Raw genomic sequence first — 17410 nt, 5'->3', positions numbered from 1 at the left:
ATTATTTAGCAGTTCATTCATTACAAAGACTATATTGATTTCAATAAAAAGCAAAAATAAATACCCTAGCACAGGGATCAGCAACCTATGACACACGTGCCAGCAGTGGCACGCGAGCGCACGGCAAAATAATACAAATAATAATGATTTTTTTTAAAGCGCATTTTTACCTGAAATTTAGACATTTTCAGTTGCGTGCCGTGTTTACGGTAGTGCCCCTCCTCCCCTGCTTCGTGAGTCCGTGTCTGCGCCGTGCCTCGCAGAGGGGGAAAGATCCGTGTTTTACTGCACCCACAGAAACACCGACGCGCGATAAATAAATAAATCATGACGGCTCCTCCAGCGAAAAAATCTTTGTGCAAAAAAATGACCATGCTGTTTGTGCATTATGCCTCAATAGCATTTTACCTCGCAGATCACGTGTTAAACGTCATTACGAGACGAAATATGAACATGAATTCAAGGATGAGTCTCACAAGGCGGATACATTCAAACACGCTGTGTCCATGTACAGCCAAGAAACACAGACTCTGAAAACCTTGTCACTGCTAAAATCACCGCCACTGATGCAACTTATCACATTGCTCACTGCATAGCAAAGCACGGAAAACCATTTATATCTGCGACCAAATCAGCCGTCATTTCTGTTGCACTTATTTTTAAGTAGCCTTCTTCCTTGTTGCTGTTATTTCAAGTTTTGATATTTTCTGCAAAAAGATTTCATTGATGAATGGTATGGTAGCTGTCCATAACACTTGTTTTTGATTGTAGTCCATTGTTGATGAAGAATGGTTGATTCTTGTGGCAAAAAGTTAAAGTCATGGATGGCTACAGGCCTTTCCACATTTTGCTCACATCCATTTTTTAGTTTATTGTTGAACAGGAAAAGTGGAAGATAAATTGGTCAGTTATACGATTTCAATGTATATCCATTTTGTATATCCGGACTGATGTTATATTACAGCTCTGTTGGATATTAAAAAAGATGTTGTGCGAGTCATTGATCTTGGTGTGGCACACTGATTTACAAGAAAATTTGAAAGTGGCACTCCACACCGGAAAGGTTGCTGACCCCTGCCCTAGCATATAAACAGAGAAACAGAGGAGCATTCATATGATTACGAGAACCCCTCTCTGTAACGGGGTTCACTTTTTCATGTTTTGGTTATTTGATTTATTTCCAGCGAGGATTGTGTACTGCATTCTGATTGGCTAAACAAAAGAAAAACAGTTCATACAAATGTTTGAGCCTGTGAAAAAGGGTTTCCTTTGGTTTCCTCGTATAATAAAGTATTTCATTGTATAATATTTATTTTAAAATAAAGTATAGGTCTACAGTTCACAGATTACGCACATTATGGGTTATTTTTGGAACGAGACATCTGCGATTAAGAAGGGCTCGCTGCATTCGATTTGTATCAATGCACGTATTAATTGAAATTGGGGTTCTAAAGTTTCATGGCAGGGTCTCAAATAACAAGTGGTTCTGTTAGCGAAACCGGTTAAAACTTGTGCAATTAATCTACTTTGATTCTTGGATTTTCATTTGGTAGTTTTTTGTTAAATGCAAGTAGGAAAATATACAATATGCAATACTATGAATAATCAGTGTCTGAAATAACGACTGCCTGGACGTCCGGGGCGTACATCCTTTACGTCGGGCGTACAACTTACAAAACGTCTCCGCCCGGGTGGCCGACAACTTTTTAAAGAAGGAAAAAAAAAAAAATAATAATAATCTTTGTTCGGTTTGGAAATTTCGGTTCATTTTGCAATTTGCATACTCAGAAGCCTGCACCGAATAACTTCGTGCTTCCGGACTTTCCCAAGCGTTGTAAGGTCGCACATTTGCATATCATTTTACAAAGTAAACGCACAGAGAACACAAGAAAAATGGATAAGTGGTTAGGAATCAAGCCAAAACCTCAGCCCCAGAAGAAATCTTCAAAAGAAGCTAACAAAATTGATGACGCTACAAAACGTAAATGTACATTAAAAACATTGTGGAAAGAGGAGTTCATGTGGCTTGTAGCAGACGACGCAACGCAAACATTGCATGAATGAAGATGAGTAAATACAGTTACAGAGTAAATACAGGTAGATTTATCCATCCATCCATTATCTGCACCGCTTATCCTCACTAGGGTCACGGGGGTGCTGGAGCCCATCCCAGCTATCTCCGGGCAGTGAGCAGGGGACACCCTGAACTGGTCAGTCGCAAGGCACAAGTAGATTTATTATAAACTTAATTTTAAAGTGTTGTTCTGTTATATATTCTGATTATCAATCCATGATATTTTGCAACAATGTTGGCAGGCAACTTTTCAGAGTTTTCTGCCCTGGTGTCCGGTAACTTTTTTTCATGAGTTTCAGACACTGGTATAATATATAAATAACTCACTCAAACTAATAATATAATATAAAATGTAATACCAGTCTGTACTCTGTACAGCCATTTGAGACTTCATGTGTATAAGGGCTATACAAATAAACGTGACTATATCAAAGTTAAAAGTTAAATGTAAGAATAGAATTTAAATCAACTTTTATAAATGTCAAGGGCAACACTATTGGCAATTACCCGTCGGATTTAATGAGACATCGGAGATTCCGCTTTATCACACTGCAACACTGTAGTCCAATTTTAATACATTGTTATTCATATAAAAGTGCATATTGACAAGTATATTGGCTGTTGCATACAATAGTTTGAGTTAGTGTTTTTAATCAACAAATCATTTTTTGCATTTATGAATCACCCTGAACAGATTTTATGCAGCCGAAATCTGTATTGCTTTGAACTTCCTTCATGAGAAAGGCATCATCTACCGCGACCTGAAGCTGGATAACGTCCTTTTGGACCATGATGGACACATCAAGCTCACAGACTACGGCATGTGTAAGGTAAGAGAAATTTGTTGACTGCAAATTTTGTACAAAGATAAAGTTAGTTAGTGTTGGCATGATGGATTTATTTATTTTTGGTTTCTTTCACATTATCTGATTCTTTCTTGTAGGAGGGGATCAGACCAGGTGACACAACAAGTACTTTCTGTGGAACACCGAACTACATTGCACCAGAAATTCTCAGAGGAGAAGATTATGGTAAGTTAACAAGCCACTGGTTTATGATTAGGCGGTAGGTAAATGGCATTCGTAACTGCATATTTATACTCTAAATTAACATGTCAGTGAGTAACCATACACTTATTGATTTTCTTTTTTTAGGCTTCAGTGTAGACTGGTGGGCACTAGGTGTGCTAATGTTTGAAATGATGGCTGGCAGGTCTCCATTCGATATCATCACCGACAATCCTGACATGAACACCGAAGAGTACCTCTTTCAAGGTGAGTTGGGGATAAACTCAACCTTAACATGATGTTGCAGCTGTAAGCTTGCAGATTCTCTTTTAAATCATCGACCATCAATACCAAATTAAATGGTACCATATTTTTTTTGAATTGCACGAAAGTTGAATACAGTGTCAATTTGGGACCAGTTACAGAATAAAAAACGGACCGTTTTAGGACGTTAAACTCTTTGCAATGAAACACACTTAGGGCCGTATGCACAGTTTTTCCAAAATGTCCAACACACAAGTGTAGCACCTATGCTATTAGGCAGAGGGAAGAATGGCTACTGGACTAGTTCTAAGTTTGATGAGCGATAAGATTAATAAAGTTGTCAGGACCAGAACAGAAACGGGACCCACAAGTTTACTACAAGTTTTAATGAAAGAGAGGAAGGGCTGCGCCCACGATCCGGTGTTCGATGCACTCGGATCGTGATCTGAACACGGAAGTGGATCTTCCGTAGTGAGCGATGGCGGTGTCAGCGACGGAAAAACTGGTTGGTGGCCGGGATTGGTAGAGCAAAGCGTGGTCGGAAACGAGTCGTAAACCAGGACGGGAGAGTAGACGTAGTCGGGATCAAAACAGGTTGTAGCCGGAGACAAACGGGAGCAAAAATGGGACAGGGGGTAGTCAGGGTCGAAAAAGTCTTGCCTTGTATAAACAGAGGTTCGCAGACGGACTGACAGCAGGGAATTGACAGGACTGGGTTTAAGTAGGAACAGGGAGCCAATCTAGAGCCCGCAGCGGTTGGCGCCAAATGAGTGGGCACAGGTGATTCACATCAATAATCATGACAATGTAAACACCAACGTCAGAATTGACTTGAACAAAAGCCGGCAATTTAACAAACGACAGACATAATCTGATATAAATTATAATATGAGAACATGTTCATTTGGTTTAAAGTTTTAAATTAGAAATCCTAAAACTAGTTGAATTTGGTTTTCTAACCCTGTTTACTTCTATTTCAGTTTAATGACCGGTCATCTACACAAATTTCGATGATAGTAGTCACAAAATTCAATTTTATGCATACCAAAAGGATTTTAGAATCAATTTATATATGATTTTGTGTCAGTATTTAAAGTCACTCAATAATTCACTTCAAATGTAAAAAAAAAAATAACCTGAATGACAAGACGGTTCATAAATAAGCGAAGAAAACACTTTCAATTTCAATGTTCTCCAGTTTAGAGAATCCCAAATCCATGGGTATGTGCTATACGCACATGCTGGTTTCTCAAACTTCAGCATTCCACAGTCAAAGGTAAAAAAAATCCAATTCCTACCACCACCTTGATGTGAAGCTCAACGATAAAACAGATCCTTGTTGGATTCCTGGGCTGGCTATCTCGTCACTAGGTTAACTGAGATTTCCAATCGTCCAAGGAATCAAAGAATTCCCTGGAGGGAAAAAAACCTGGCCTTTGAAAAAGACCAACAGAAGCAATATATTCAGTCTTTTTTAAAAAAAGATGGCTACGTGTCGAGGAACATGAAAAGGTGACTTTTCGTAGTCTGAGCTAGTTAGATAGATAGATAGATACTTTATTCATCCCCGTAGGGAAATTCACACTCACTATCCTTGTGTTGAAAATAAAATAATAATAAAGTAAAAGAAATGGAATACATAAATACCCAATGTAATGTATTGATATAGAGTATTTAAATAGTGCTACATAAAATACACACTGTCTTGGTCATTTTTATTTTCATGGTGCACATAAAATCTCGAGACTTCCAATTGTCCAAAGTCTGGAAAACTGAAACATATTCCTCTCAATATGTTGCTTCACATTATACAGTAAGCATTCCATTTTGACAAGTTCATTTATAATGCTATATGTGGTTTGAACTGAACGTGTTAGAAGGATAACAGTGCAGGAGAGAAACAGGACAAAAGCCAAGAAAGATTATTGAGTATTTCTGGAATCAATCCCCAGAACCTAAACCCAGCTGTTAGGCGAGGCTTTAAAGTAATTTTATTATCATCATCTTATTTGCACCTTGTCAAGTTAAGTCATCTTTATTTGAATAAAAAACACATTTTTGCAAATCAAAAATATTTACTCTGGCGAAATCTGCTATCCGTTGAGAATTTGAGATTTCATTTCAGCGTTTTAAGCTTCATGGTGAAGCACATAAGTTTTTAATACAGGTGGTATTCGGAAGATTACTATTTTGAATCGATGGTTACTCACAATAACAGCTACTTGTTTACGTGTCCATCGTATATATTTTCAACTGGTTCAAAAGTAATTTATAAAAGGTATATATGTATCTACCCTGGTCATATACCTCGAGAGGGGTGACCGACAGCAAGACAAACACATACAAAAAACAAAGAAAATAAAAAGGGGAAAAAGTAGCAACCAAAAAAAAAAATCACACACAAAATTTTTGGGGACCATGGCCAACCCAATTGCCCAAACACCCACAGGTTAAGCACCTCGGCACCCAAGTCGGTCATGCTTTTGTCCCTCCAGATGAAACAGGACGCAAGAAAGCGGCCATATCACTCGAAAGCTTGGAGTATGTACATGCATTACAGGCTAGCCCTGCGAAGCCTGTCTAGTCCCAGATGCCAGATACATTAGTTTTGGAATGGTCAATCTGAAGCTACAACTACTGGGAAACCGCTACATTGACTTGTATTTTAATCAAAATTGGCTTAATTAGTGCGCAGCTTGCCAGCCACTCTCTAGATTGCTTTCTTACACTGAAAAGAGAAGCCCTCCAATTATATTTTAATTTTGCAATTATATATTTATTAATTGTAGATCTATAGTTGCTGTTTTGTTACACTCGTATACCCTCAGTCGAGATTGACGTCCTCTCTAGGTAAGATTGACCTTTAGGGGGTTTAATGAAGGTGCGCTGCTAGTTGGCGGAATTTCACTCTTGGCGAGTGTTAATAGTCCCCATTAACCGCGAAAACCGAGTGATCTCTATAGTTTTTGTTGTTGTTATTGTCTTCTGTTTACCGGTGTCACCCATGGAGAGAACTGTTTACTACAGCTTACTGCCGTCCGTCATGGTGTAGATAGGTCCCGTGTGTGCAAAGGGTCAAAAGCCTCATTGTACTGCTCAGAAAAAAACTAGAAAAATATTGAAAAAGGAAAATTAACCTGATGAATCGAGAGGATTTCTTCTTCCGAGGGGGACGTGAGAGAAACTAATTGACGAGGCCTGCTTTTTCCCAACTTTGGCTTTTGTCAAAATGCAGAATGATTATATTTAAGTGTAAAAAACATCATTACACCGTTCTCAGTTTTGCACTAATTCAATGGCTGCACATTTTCATTCCAAAGATTCCCTCCGTATGTTCCGAAGACTATGGCTGTCAAAACCCCCAAATATAGCACACATTGCCATTGAAACATTCCTGTAATTAATACACAACAATATTGTAAGGTTTGTCATATTTTACGGTTTTATTCAAATGTGCAAATTCTGATTGAGCATAAATAAAATTCAATAACTCGCGTCCCAATTCCAGTCACCGCTGATGTTGAATTTTATACTTTCACATCTACAGTTTTATGTTAACTGTATTGGTTTATTTGCTGCAAAATAATCCAATGCTGCAATCAGTGATAAATATTAAACGTCATTGGCTAATACTTATAACTTCATCCATCCATCCATTATCTGCACCGCCTATCCTCAGTAGGGTCGCGGTAACTTATGAGAGACTTATTACTTCCAATAGGAAAAAAAAAGGTTGGCTAAACTATGGCCTTTTTCACATAAATGGTATTTATTGTGGGTGCGTAAGTAACGTGAAGTAACGTGTAATGGAATAAAAATGAGCTCTGATCTGCAAATGATTCGCGCACGCTTGTCTGCTTCTGGTGTGCTTCATTGAAACGCAGGCATCACAAACAGGGTTTATTTGTTTTCCTCAACTGTTAAATTAGCTTTAGGCCACCACTTTTGGGGGAAAAATTGAAGCTGGTCTGTGTTAATAGATGACATCACTTGACATCAGTGGGATTTTAGGAAAACAAATGCAGAACGTGGCATGTTTTTTAAAAAAACCTTTTTAACATTTACATAGAAATAAAATGAAACAACTTTTTTTTTTACCAAAAATACATTCTTACGATACTTAGTAATAGGGTTTAAAATGTTGTGGTTTTTACTAACATTTTTAAGTGTCGAAACATTTTGAAGTTTTGTACCTAAACATAGCTTAAATAATGTATCTGCATTTTAGGACATAGCATTCCAATTTATCCTGGACATTGTGGTTTGATTAATAAATTTGGGACGTGAAACTCATTGCTATATTTAATGAAAGGTATTCAAAATGAATTACATACAAAAGCCTATTGTTTTTTATCAGTATTTCCTTGAGCCATACGGTACCCTAATGGTGTGCATTTCCCATCACACTGTCCTCACACCATCATTTCAGTATTGAAATTCCTCTATATTGCAATGCCCTTGGTGATGCCATATAGCTTGTGCCGCAATTGTCAGTAGTATCAAGTGATACTGCAACTAGAGTCTGGTGCTAGCATAGCTGCATTCTTGTGGGTTTCCTCATACAAGCCCTCTAACGGGTTTTAAGTGTTTCCCCATAGGGACTGCTCAGGCTTTGGTTAGTATTAGTTAGTCTTTGGTTAGTACTAGTATTGCATATACCAGTCTCAAAGCTTTAGTCAGACAGAAACCCCGACTTTGAAAAGTGTTTGATTCATGGAAACAAATGATAATTTGTCATTTGTCAACTTGAACTGTCACAAACTGACCAAATACAATTGTTCTCGAAGACGGTGTTTTTCAAACTTTTTTGAGCGAAGGCACACTTTTTTATTAAAAATCTTGAGGTAATACTGGTTATTCATTTTTGGTAATATTCTTGGCAGGAAAGCAGCTGGGTGGTTAGTACGGTGCATAGGTCCAGGGTTCAATTCCAGCTACTGCAGTCTCCCCATACAGAGTTTGCATGTTCTCCCCGTGCCGTATGGATGTCCTCCGGGCACTCTGGTTTCCTCCCACATTCCAAAAACATGCTTGTCAGGTTAAGTGGCTGGTCCAAATTGTCCCTGTGTGCTCTGCGACTGGCTGGCAACCAGTTCGGGGTGTCCCCTGCCCAATGCCTGAAGACGGCTGGGATGGACTTCAGCCCCCCCCCCGCAGCCCTAGTGAGGATAAGCGGCACAGAAGATGGTTGCATAGATAATATTCATGCAGTATATTGAGATTTTACAAATCTTTTAGTTTGTTTTTCAAGTTTTACTATATTTGTAAAAATCAACAAAAAAAATGCCTGCTCTAGGGCTGCAACTAACAATTATTTGAATAATTGATTAATCTGACGATTATTTTTTCAATTAAACGGTGAATTTGATACAAAAATAACTTTATTAATTTCCTCTTTTTTATTCAAATATTGAAATTTTGAGGACTGTTAAGAAAATAGTGCACAAAACTGAAAAATTTGAAAATTTAAACATTGAAAAATTAAGTGTTAAATAACAAATACATACAAATGCATGTTATACACTTGCAATTATTTACTTTTTTTTCTAAAGTTCAAAAAAGGCCTCTTTGTTGTGTAAGGGACATGAGCTTTTGGAACAAGAAATCAGTGCAAATCTGAAAACCCAGAGACACGTATCAACATTAACATTTCAAGTGTTTGTCAATTAACTTAACAACAAATAGAAATACATACAAATCAATGGTATACACCTGCAAATGTTTATGGTAGTGTTGCAAAAAGTGCAAAAAATAGTTATTTTTGTTGTTTAAAGGGACATGAGTTTATGGAACAAGAAAAAAATGCAAATGTGCAAACCCAGTAACTTGATTTTCAACATAAACAAGCAAAAAGTAATCACCTTTACTCTCTAACTCACTTACTTTTCCTTCTTTGAGAACTTTGCATTGCAATGCAAAAATGTGAGCATGTCGACGAGGATCATGTTGAGGATGCTCTCAGTGATGATATCTACTTGCTGTGGTGTGCCTAATGTCTCTTTCTCATCATGGAGCTTGTGATTGTTTGCTGTATTATAATGAGATAAGAGCGTATAGTACTAGCATTAGTATGGCACAAAATACAAGGACACCGTAATCACTCAGACTTTTCCAGAAAAGTAAGACTTGATGAAATGAAATGAAATGATCTGCATTTATATAGCGCTTTTCAAGTCAATGACTTCCCAAAGCGCTTTACATTGTGCTTCACATTTCCCAATAGCGGCCGTGATCTGTGCAGCCATGTAAGGCGCTAACCTGCTTATTGGGGGTAATTGGGGGTTCAATGTCTTACCCAAGGACACTTCGGCATGTAACACGGACAAGCCGGGATTCGAACTGGGATCCCTTAATCCTAAAACGATCGCTCTACCTCCTGAGCTACTGCCGCCCCCAATGCTTAATCTTAAACGTATTAATGCCCTTTTTTGGTTTGTGACGTGCGGAGTGCTTCCACACTTTAGCGGACTTGGGTCAAATTATTTACTCCATGTCCGTCATGTTTCATGAGTTGAATTTAACTTAGCCTTTGAAAATAGGCTTTAGTTCGCACTTCACCTCCCGCTGTTATGCTTGCGACGTGCTGAGTGACTCACAAATTGTGCGACACAACAAATCGAGGGATGACCTAATTCGTGCCCAACGCTTTTATCCATTGATTTTAATCAATTTTATCAATTCATTGTTGCTGCTCTGCATTGTTTTCACTGTTTTTTAGGGTTTTTTTTGTACAAGGAGAAAATAATACTTAAGTTATGTGCACTATATTTTTTTTATTATTTTTGCTGTGCAATCTTAGACCCCTTTATCACACAAAATTTTTATTAGTATATTTCCCTGTACTATTTCATAAGCAGATCATTTGTATATACAGTAATACCTCTACATACGAGATTGATTCGTTCCAGGATCGTGTTCGAATCTAGAATTACGCATATCTCGAGCAAATTTTCCTGATACGAAATAACTGAAAACAAATCAATCTTTTCCTGGCCTCCCAAAATCATCCAGGTTTTCTCTTAATAGCTTTAAAACTAGTCATCCTGATCTCTAAAAGCACATTTAAATAGTAATTGAACATAAAATACTGTAATAAGATGATGATAATAAAATTACTTTAAAGCCTCGCCTAACAGCTGGGTTTTGGTTCTGGGGATTGATTCCAGAAATACTCAATACTCTTTCTTGGCTTTTGTCCTGTTTCTCTCCTGCACTGTTATCCTTCTAACATGTCAGTTCAAACCATATATAGCAGTTGCATGGTTTGGGATGCACTATAAATGAACTCGTCAAAATGAAATGCTTACTGTATAATGTGAAGCAACATATTGAGAGGAATATGTTTCAGCTTTTTGGAATGTGCAATCTGAAACCACCCTAATCCAATCTCAGTTTTTTATTTTCTGTCTTCTCACCTTTTTTCTGTTTATGTCCTCCTTTGCCAACAGTTATTCTTGAGAAACCCATTCGCATCCCAAGGTCTTTGTCTGTGAAAGCTGCCAGCGTGCTGAAGGGCTTTCTGAATAAGGTGAGATTGCCTTTCCTCTTCTTGCTTAAGAAAGAATGTGTGTGTGCGTGCGTGTGTTTCCATCTTTGCGTGCGTCCATGCATTTAAATCTCCGTACTTTCAGGACTATATGGCACACCTAAAAAAAACACAATTTGGCCAAAAATTTGAAAGTGCGCCTTATAACCCGGTTCACCTTACAGTATGTACCACAGAATATGGCGTATAAGATTGAGAAGGCATTCAGTAATTATTGGTATGCATTACTTTACAATGTTTTACGCGAATACTGATTTTGAACATTAATCGATAAACTCTGACCCTAATTGCAAAATATTCAATCCAAAAGTATATCGAACCGGAGGAGTTTCTTTGAGAGTTCCGAAACATTACCACAAAAACACAAGTGGTACAAATGACATACAACAAGGCATTACACTATATTTCATTATTTCGATACTTTAAAAAGGTAATTGGTCGAAGTTACTACTTCTTCAAAACAGTAACTGAGTTAGTAACTGAATTACTCAATTGTAAAAGTACCTAGTTACCATGGAAAGTAATTATTTCCGTTACTTTAAAAATAAGTTGCATGTCAAAGAATTTTACATTTTCTGAGCCGGAGTGTACTTGTAAAGATGGGATTTACGACTATTTTTAGAGAACTGTGTTTTTCTTCTTGCTCGGCTCACTAGAAAGAGCTCTTTTGGGTCCCAATGGCTCTTCGGGTTGTTTTTGTTTAATCAACCCCTTAAAAACTCTGGCGAGAATAACAAGAAGAAGCCAAACATGTACAACTCTTTCACAATGTCTAAAAAATGGCCAAAGTAAAATACACGGTTGCAAAGTTTTTAGGACTGTAAACTTGTCGTCTCCAAATGGCCACTTTTGGAAACGCTTTGACATAACTTTGGAAAAATGTGTAAAATACAATGTTTCGTTTTTCGGATTGCGATCAAATTTGACCTGGGACATGGTTATGGCTTCATGCTTTTGTCCCAGCTGTTGTCCAGCTAGGATACCCATGCTACACGCTTTTGCAGGCATGTGATTGCAAATTAAAATGCAGGCGGGAATAAAAACCTACTTTTGTGTGTTCCAACCCAGATTACTCAATGTTAGTAGCACTTGCGGTGATTATGTCAGTCTGGGGCAAAACCTCAGTGTGATACACTTCAAAAGCGACCAAAACTGTCCGTATTCTCCAAATGGTTCAAGAAAAGCATTCAGTTTACTCTGGGTACGTCTTGGATTGGGATTTAAGGTGAAATTTACAGTAACGTTACGGGGTTAGTCCCTACATTACGAATAATTATGGAACATTATGCACAAAATTACTTAAAAAGTGGGAAAATAAAGAAAAAAAAGACAAAAAAATGGAAAAAACAAACTAAATAAAAATACAATAACAAAGGAAAAAGTGAGTTAAAAGAAGCAAAGAATAATACTTTACATTTTATATTAACACTGAAAAACACAGGGAATATAATGAAAGTATTTATAAATCTACACAAAAAAAAAAACAGTAAATACAAAACAAAAGATTGACCTTTTTTTAATAATGATTAGCTGGATTACCTTATTACATAACATTGAACATACATTGTTAAATGAGCTTCCATATACAGGATTCCATATAGACGTACAGCCAAAACGGGGAGGTTACCGACCCCGGGGTCTAGTGGTAATGTGTCCGTGCTCTCACCGCCACCACTCAGGTCCGATTCCCATTGCATTTGGGTTAGCAACACATATTAATGCATTGCATTAAAATGTTTCCGTACATACAGACTCACTTACAGTAGTCTCAATTTCATGCACTTCATCGTCCGGTGCGCCCTAAGTATAAAAAAAAATATGACAAAACACAATTTTTTAGGAGGTGTGCCCTATAGTCCAGACAATACGGTAAACATATTATCACAGATAGGGCAAAATAAGTACTGAATATGCTCTTGTTAAAGATCCTTGTTTGTTCATAAATATGCCATGACAAATTAGTCAGTATTTTTGAGGAGTATTCTTTGCCAAGTGATTCACCCCAAAATCCCAGAAGAAATCACATATATTATTTCGCTTTTCAGTAAACAGTTGGTTTGTTTTAAATCGATTTTCAGCAAATGGCTTCTCACCTCCAGGTCCTTGTGTCTTAACACAGGATGAGTCTGAGCCACATGGGAGTCGAGAAGGATTTTCAGTAGGCGGGAGTGCGTTCCAATGTTAAGTGCAGCCCAACTGTACTAGACGATTAATAAACATCCCAAAGCAAGACCTTTGCTCTAAGTTTTCTTCTTTGCATGTACAGTGGTGTTCATAATAATTGCGGTGAAATGTGACTAACCAGAATATCTCAGGTTTTAGTATATTATGTATTGTTTCATGCCAATTAAGTTACCAGTAGGTGCAGTAATTTCTCAGAAAACAAACAAGACCCAGCATTCGTAATAGGCACACCCTGAAGGCTGTGCAATTGGGCAAATAGTTCAAAGGAGAAACATGCCCAGACAATGATACTTGCACCACCATGCTTCACTGTCTTCAATGTGTACTGAGGTTTGTAGTCAGAGTTTGGGGGTCATCTCACACACGGTCCGTTGCGCCTGGACCCCAAAAGAAAATTTTACTTTCATCAGTCAAAAAAATGTTCCTCCATTTTTCTTAAGGCCAGTTGATGTGTTCTTTGGCGAATTGTAACTGCTTCTGCGCATCCCTTTTTTTTTTACATAGGGACTTTTGGGATTCTTGAAAATAAATTTGCTTCACACAGACGTCCTCTAACTGTCACAGCACTTACACGTAACTGCAGACTGTGTTTGATCTTCCTGGAGCTGATCATTGGCTGAGCCTTTGCCTTTCTGGTTATTATGCGGTCCATTCTAATAGTTGTATTCCGTTTTCTTCCACATTTCTCTGGTTTATCTTCCCATTTTAATTTGGATATAATTTTAGATGTGCAGCCAAGAATTTTTTTGCACCTCTGTATAGGCTCTTCCCACTCCAATCAACTTTTTAATCAAAGAACTCCGTTCTTCGGTGCAGTGTCTTGAATGACCCATTTTCCTCAAATGCATGTTCAACCTGTGCTGGCTTCATCGTCCTTAAATATGCACCACCTGATTCACACCTGTTTATGTTTTTTTTTTTCTTACCCAAAATTGATGAACTTAGAGATTGGTTTTCCACACTGCTATTTTTTGAGCACACTCCTTTGCCCAGTTACACAGCCTTCAGAGTGTGCCTATTATGACTGATGGGAGTTGTTTGTTTTCTGAAGATCTATTGCACCTACTGGTAACTTGTTTGGCATGTAAAAATCAAAAATATACTAAAAGTTGAGATATTCTGGTTTGTCACATTGCACTGCTACAATTTTAAACACTACTGTACATGCTAGCTGTAGTTTTGAACTCTAATCGGGAAAAACTAACAAAAATTGTTAAACATGTTGATCATTTAATAAAAAAAAGTCGACAATAATACATTCCAACCTTGGTAACGTTACCACACAATATGCTTTCTTTATTATTTAAATACACTAGCAAAGTAGTGACAATGTAGGTCAAAAACAATTATTTGATGACAGAATTTCTTTTCCACATGGCTTCTGTCCCTTAAGAACAGTAACATTCGAAATGAGATAGGAAAACTCCCCCTATTCAGTGGCGTTTATTTTCCATATGAGCCTCCATTAAGGTTCGGGGAGAAATAGGGAATCCAGATGTGACATTGTTTGAATTGTTTCGCAATGCGATACAATGAAGTCGCTCCAGTTCTGATTTTTGAACAGCTGTTTTGGTTCCAACAGGACCCTAAGGAGCGGCTGGGTTGCTTGGTCCAGACCGGTTTCACAGATATCAAGTCCCACACATTTTTCCGCAGTATAGACTGGGAGCAGGTAAGTGTTAAAATTAGGTTGTGGAATTTGGATGATAAACATGTAACCAACGCGCTTTCCATGTTAGCATTGTTAAGCAAATTTCTAACATTTGGAAATGTTTTTTCCAGATCATTAACTAATTCTAGCATCTCACAAAGACAACCAAGTGTGGTTAGACATTGTGTACATTTGAAAAAACCTCAAAGAAATATTTTTGTGTGGGGTAGAAAGTATGTGTTTGTAATATTACTGAATTGATTTATTTAGTGATTTTGATTTGTTATTGTGTTTGTTATTTACTATGAGAGGAATGTTTGTTGAGTTTTCTATTTAGGTACAAGTAAGGCAGATGAAATGAACATTAATAATGAGCTAGCGTAGTGCTGTTTTTGAATTGGTACAAAAGACGTCACCCACATCAATCTGGAAGATATCTCTTTCCACTCTACCAGTTTTTCCTTTGCTTTTCACTCACAAGCACAGCCACTCCTTCTCTCGCATGTCCACCCATAACTCCAGACTTTCTATCATACATACCTCCAAGCTGTAATTCACCCTTTCCTTTCATCTTTGTTTCACTCAAGCCTAACACATCAACCTTCCTTTTAGTCAATCGATTCCTTTGGATGGATTGAGAAATGAAAGAAATGAAATTGTGAGAGACAGAACTGGAGTAGTAGTGGAACAGAGCAAGCGTGTGGATAAGAGAATACTCGGTTGGTTTGGACACATGGAGATGATGGATGAGGAGCGAATGTTGAAGAGGATCTAAAAAGCAGAAGTAAATGGAAGATGACCAAGAGGAAGGCCGTGATGGACATGGATGGATGGTGTTATGAGTGCACTGGAGGAAAGAGGTCTAAATGTAGTGGAAGCTAGAGCTCTTGTTGGTGATAGGAATGAGTGGAGAGGTGTTTTTAAAAGGATAGTGCGATGTTTAGACGTGTTCTAAGGGATGGGCAGGGCACCTGTATGATGCGGCAGGGGTAAACCAGTGAAAGCTGTCGGGCCCTGCTGTTCAACAAAAGAGTGTGTTGTGTCACCCTGACCCGAGTGGCATGGCCGTTTTCTTGTCTCGTTTCATCTGGAGGGACGAAAGCATCACGAAATTGGATGTCGAGGTGCTTAACTTGTTTGGGTGTTTAGGCATTTGGGTTGACCATGGTCCAAAAATTTCTGTGTATGTTTTTTTGTGCTACTTTTTCCCTTTTTTAATTTTTGTATGTGTTTGTCTTGTTGTCGGTCACCACTCTCGAGGGATATGACCAGGGTAGATAGATAAACAAAAGGCGAACACAATTGCTGTATTTAAAGGGCATGGAACGTCCAATCGGTCAAATATAAACCTCGGCACAGTATATTTGGTGTATGCTGTACATCAAAAATTATATTTGCTTGTATGCCAACTAACTATTCGTTCTGGAAGACATTTTGCTTTACTGTTGGCCTCAGGTGTACTGCCTGGTTATGACTCTGGTGTGGTCTGTGAGGTGTTCTGAAGTTTAGGTATACTTTAAAAATATATATATATATATATATATATGCTGATAAGTATGCAATATTGCAACTAGCAAGCATCAATCAAACACTTCTTGCTTTTCCTCAAAACAACAAAAAAAAGAACTTTGCATTTTTGTGACTGTTATTAGCGTTACCGATCTCTTACTGTCAAACCAAGAAGCATGCGCCACCCCAACAACACTTGGTCCAAAATTGTAATGCAATCTTCTTAACCAAAATTTGCTCTGTTCATTTCTTGCCCTCATTTAGGTTTTAGATCAGGGTAATGTGGAATAATACTCTGTAGTTTGCAATCATCTGTGGTCTTTGAGACTCATTGTAATTAAGGGCGTCAGAAATAAACATGACTTGACGACTACGGAATCCCTTAAACAATACTTTGAGTTTCCAAATTAGGCTAAATTGCATCTTTTTCAATCCCAACAGTTTTCTATATATGCTTGATGTGTCTATATTGGATGTGATATTCGTATGATCCTTAAACTCCATCACCGTATCGCTCAAAAACATTGTGACAAAACAATTCTTATTTAATCAAATAAAAGTTTGTTGTTGTTATTTAGTATTCGCTAAAATAGTAGCACATCAGGAATGCTTGAGGCAGATGAACTGGTAGTTGTGACTTCTTGCATCCTGATACTCAGGTTGTTGACAGCTCTTCTAGGCTTTGACTCCACAACCTGTCAGATTATTTCCAACTAATGTGACAAGAACAACAAACGGAATAGATCTGCACACATACATTTAATGCAAGTTACCTTTGAAAACCAGATAGAGCTTTCATTACCTCTTCTGAATTGCCTCTCCCAAACATGACAGCAATCATCTACTCGATCTACACCTTGAGCTGAGGCAACACACAACCTTCCTCCTATTTAGATGCAACCTGCACAAAAATGATATATTTATAAACCTATCTTATAAATAAGTCTATCGTTAACTGCGGGTAACTCTTCAGACATAGGCAGTGTACTTCAAGCTATTTTACAAAAGAGGGTCAAAATCTAATGGGACATCAGTTTGATACACGTTGCCACTGAATTTAAATTGTGTGTGTTTTTTTGAGAATTAAACAGTTGGGAGTATTTTATTAAAATTAATTTGAAAGAAAATACAGATGATGCCCTACTCACGAACGAGATATGTTTCGGACTATTGTT

The 17410-nt window shown here is 37.7% G+C and overlaps 1 protein-coding gene across 1 annotated transcript in view; it reads left to right on the top strand.

The window, feature by feature from the left end:
• Window positions 1-17410, top strand: part of prkcz (protein kinase C, zeta) — an 80440-nt gene that overhangs the window by 44373 nt on the left and 18657 nt on the right. Inside the window, exons 12-16 of the mRNA XM_088330997.1 lie at window positions 2769-2904; window positions 3018-3105; window positions 3229-3348; window positions 10794-10873; window positions 14658-14747. Of these exons, the coding sequence (XP_088187123.1) occupies window positions 2769-2904; window positions 3018-3105; window positions 3229-3348; window positions 10794-10873; window positions 14658-14747 (514 nt within the window). The remainder of the gene's footprint in view (window positions 1-2768; window positions 2905-3017; window positions 3106-3228; window positions 3349-10793; window positions 10874-14657; window positions 14748-17410) is intronic.

This window comes from Urocampus carinirostris, chromosome 3 (assembly GCF_059441175.1).
Source record: "Urocampus carinirostris isolate Australia breed hairy pipefish chromosome 3, RoL_Ucar_1.0, whole genome shotgun sequence".
Lineage (NCBI taxonomy): Eukaryota > Metazoa > Chordata > Actinopteri > Syngnathiformes > Syngnathidae > Urocampus > Urocampus carinirostris.
Note: the sequence above shows the minus strand (reverse complement) of the source record. Positions and strands in the feature narration are given on the sequence as shown.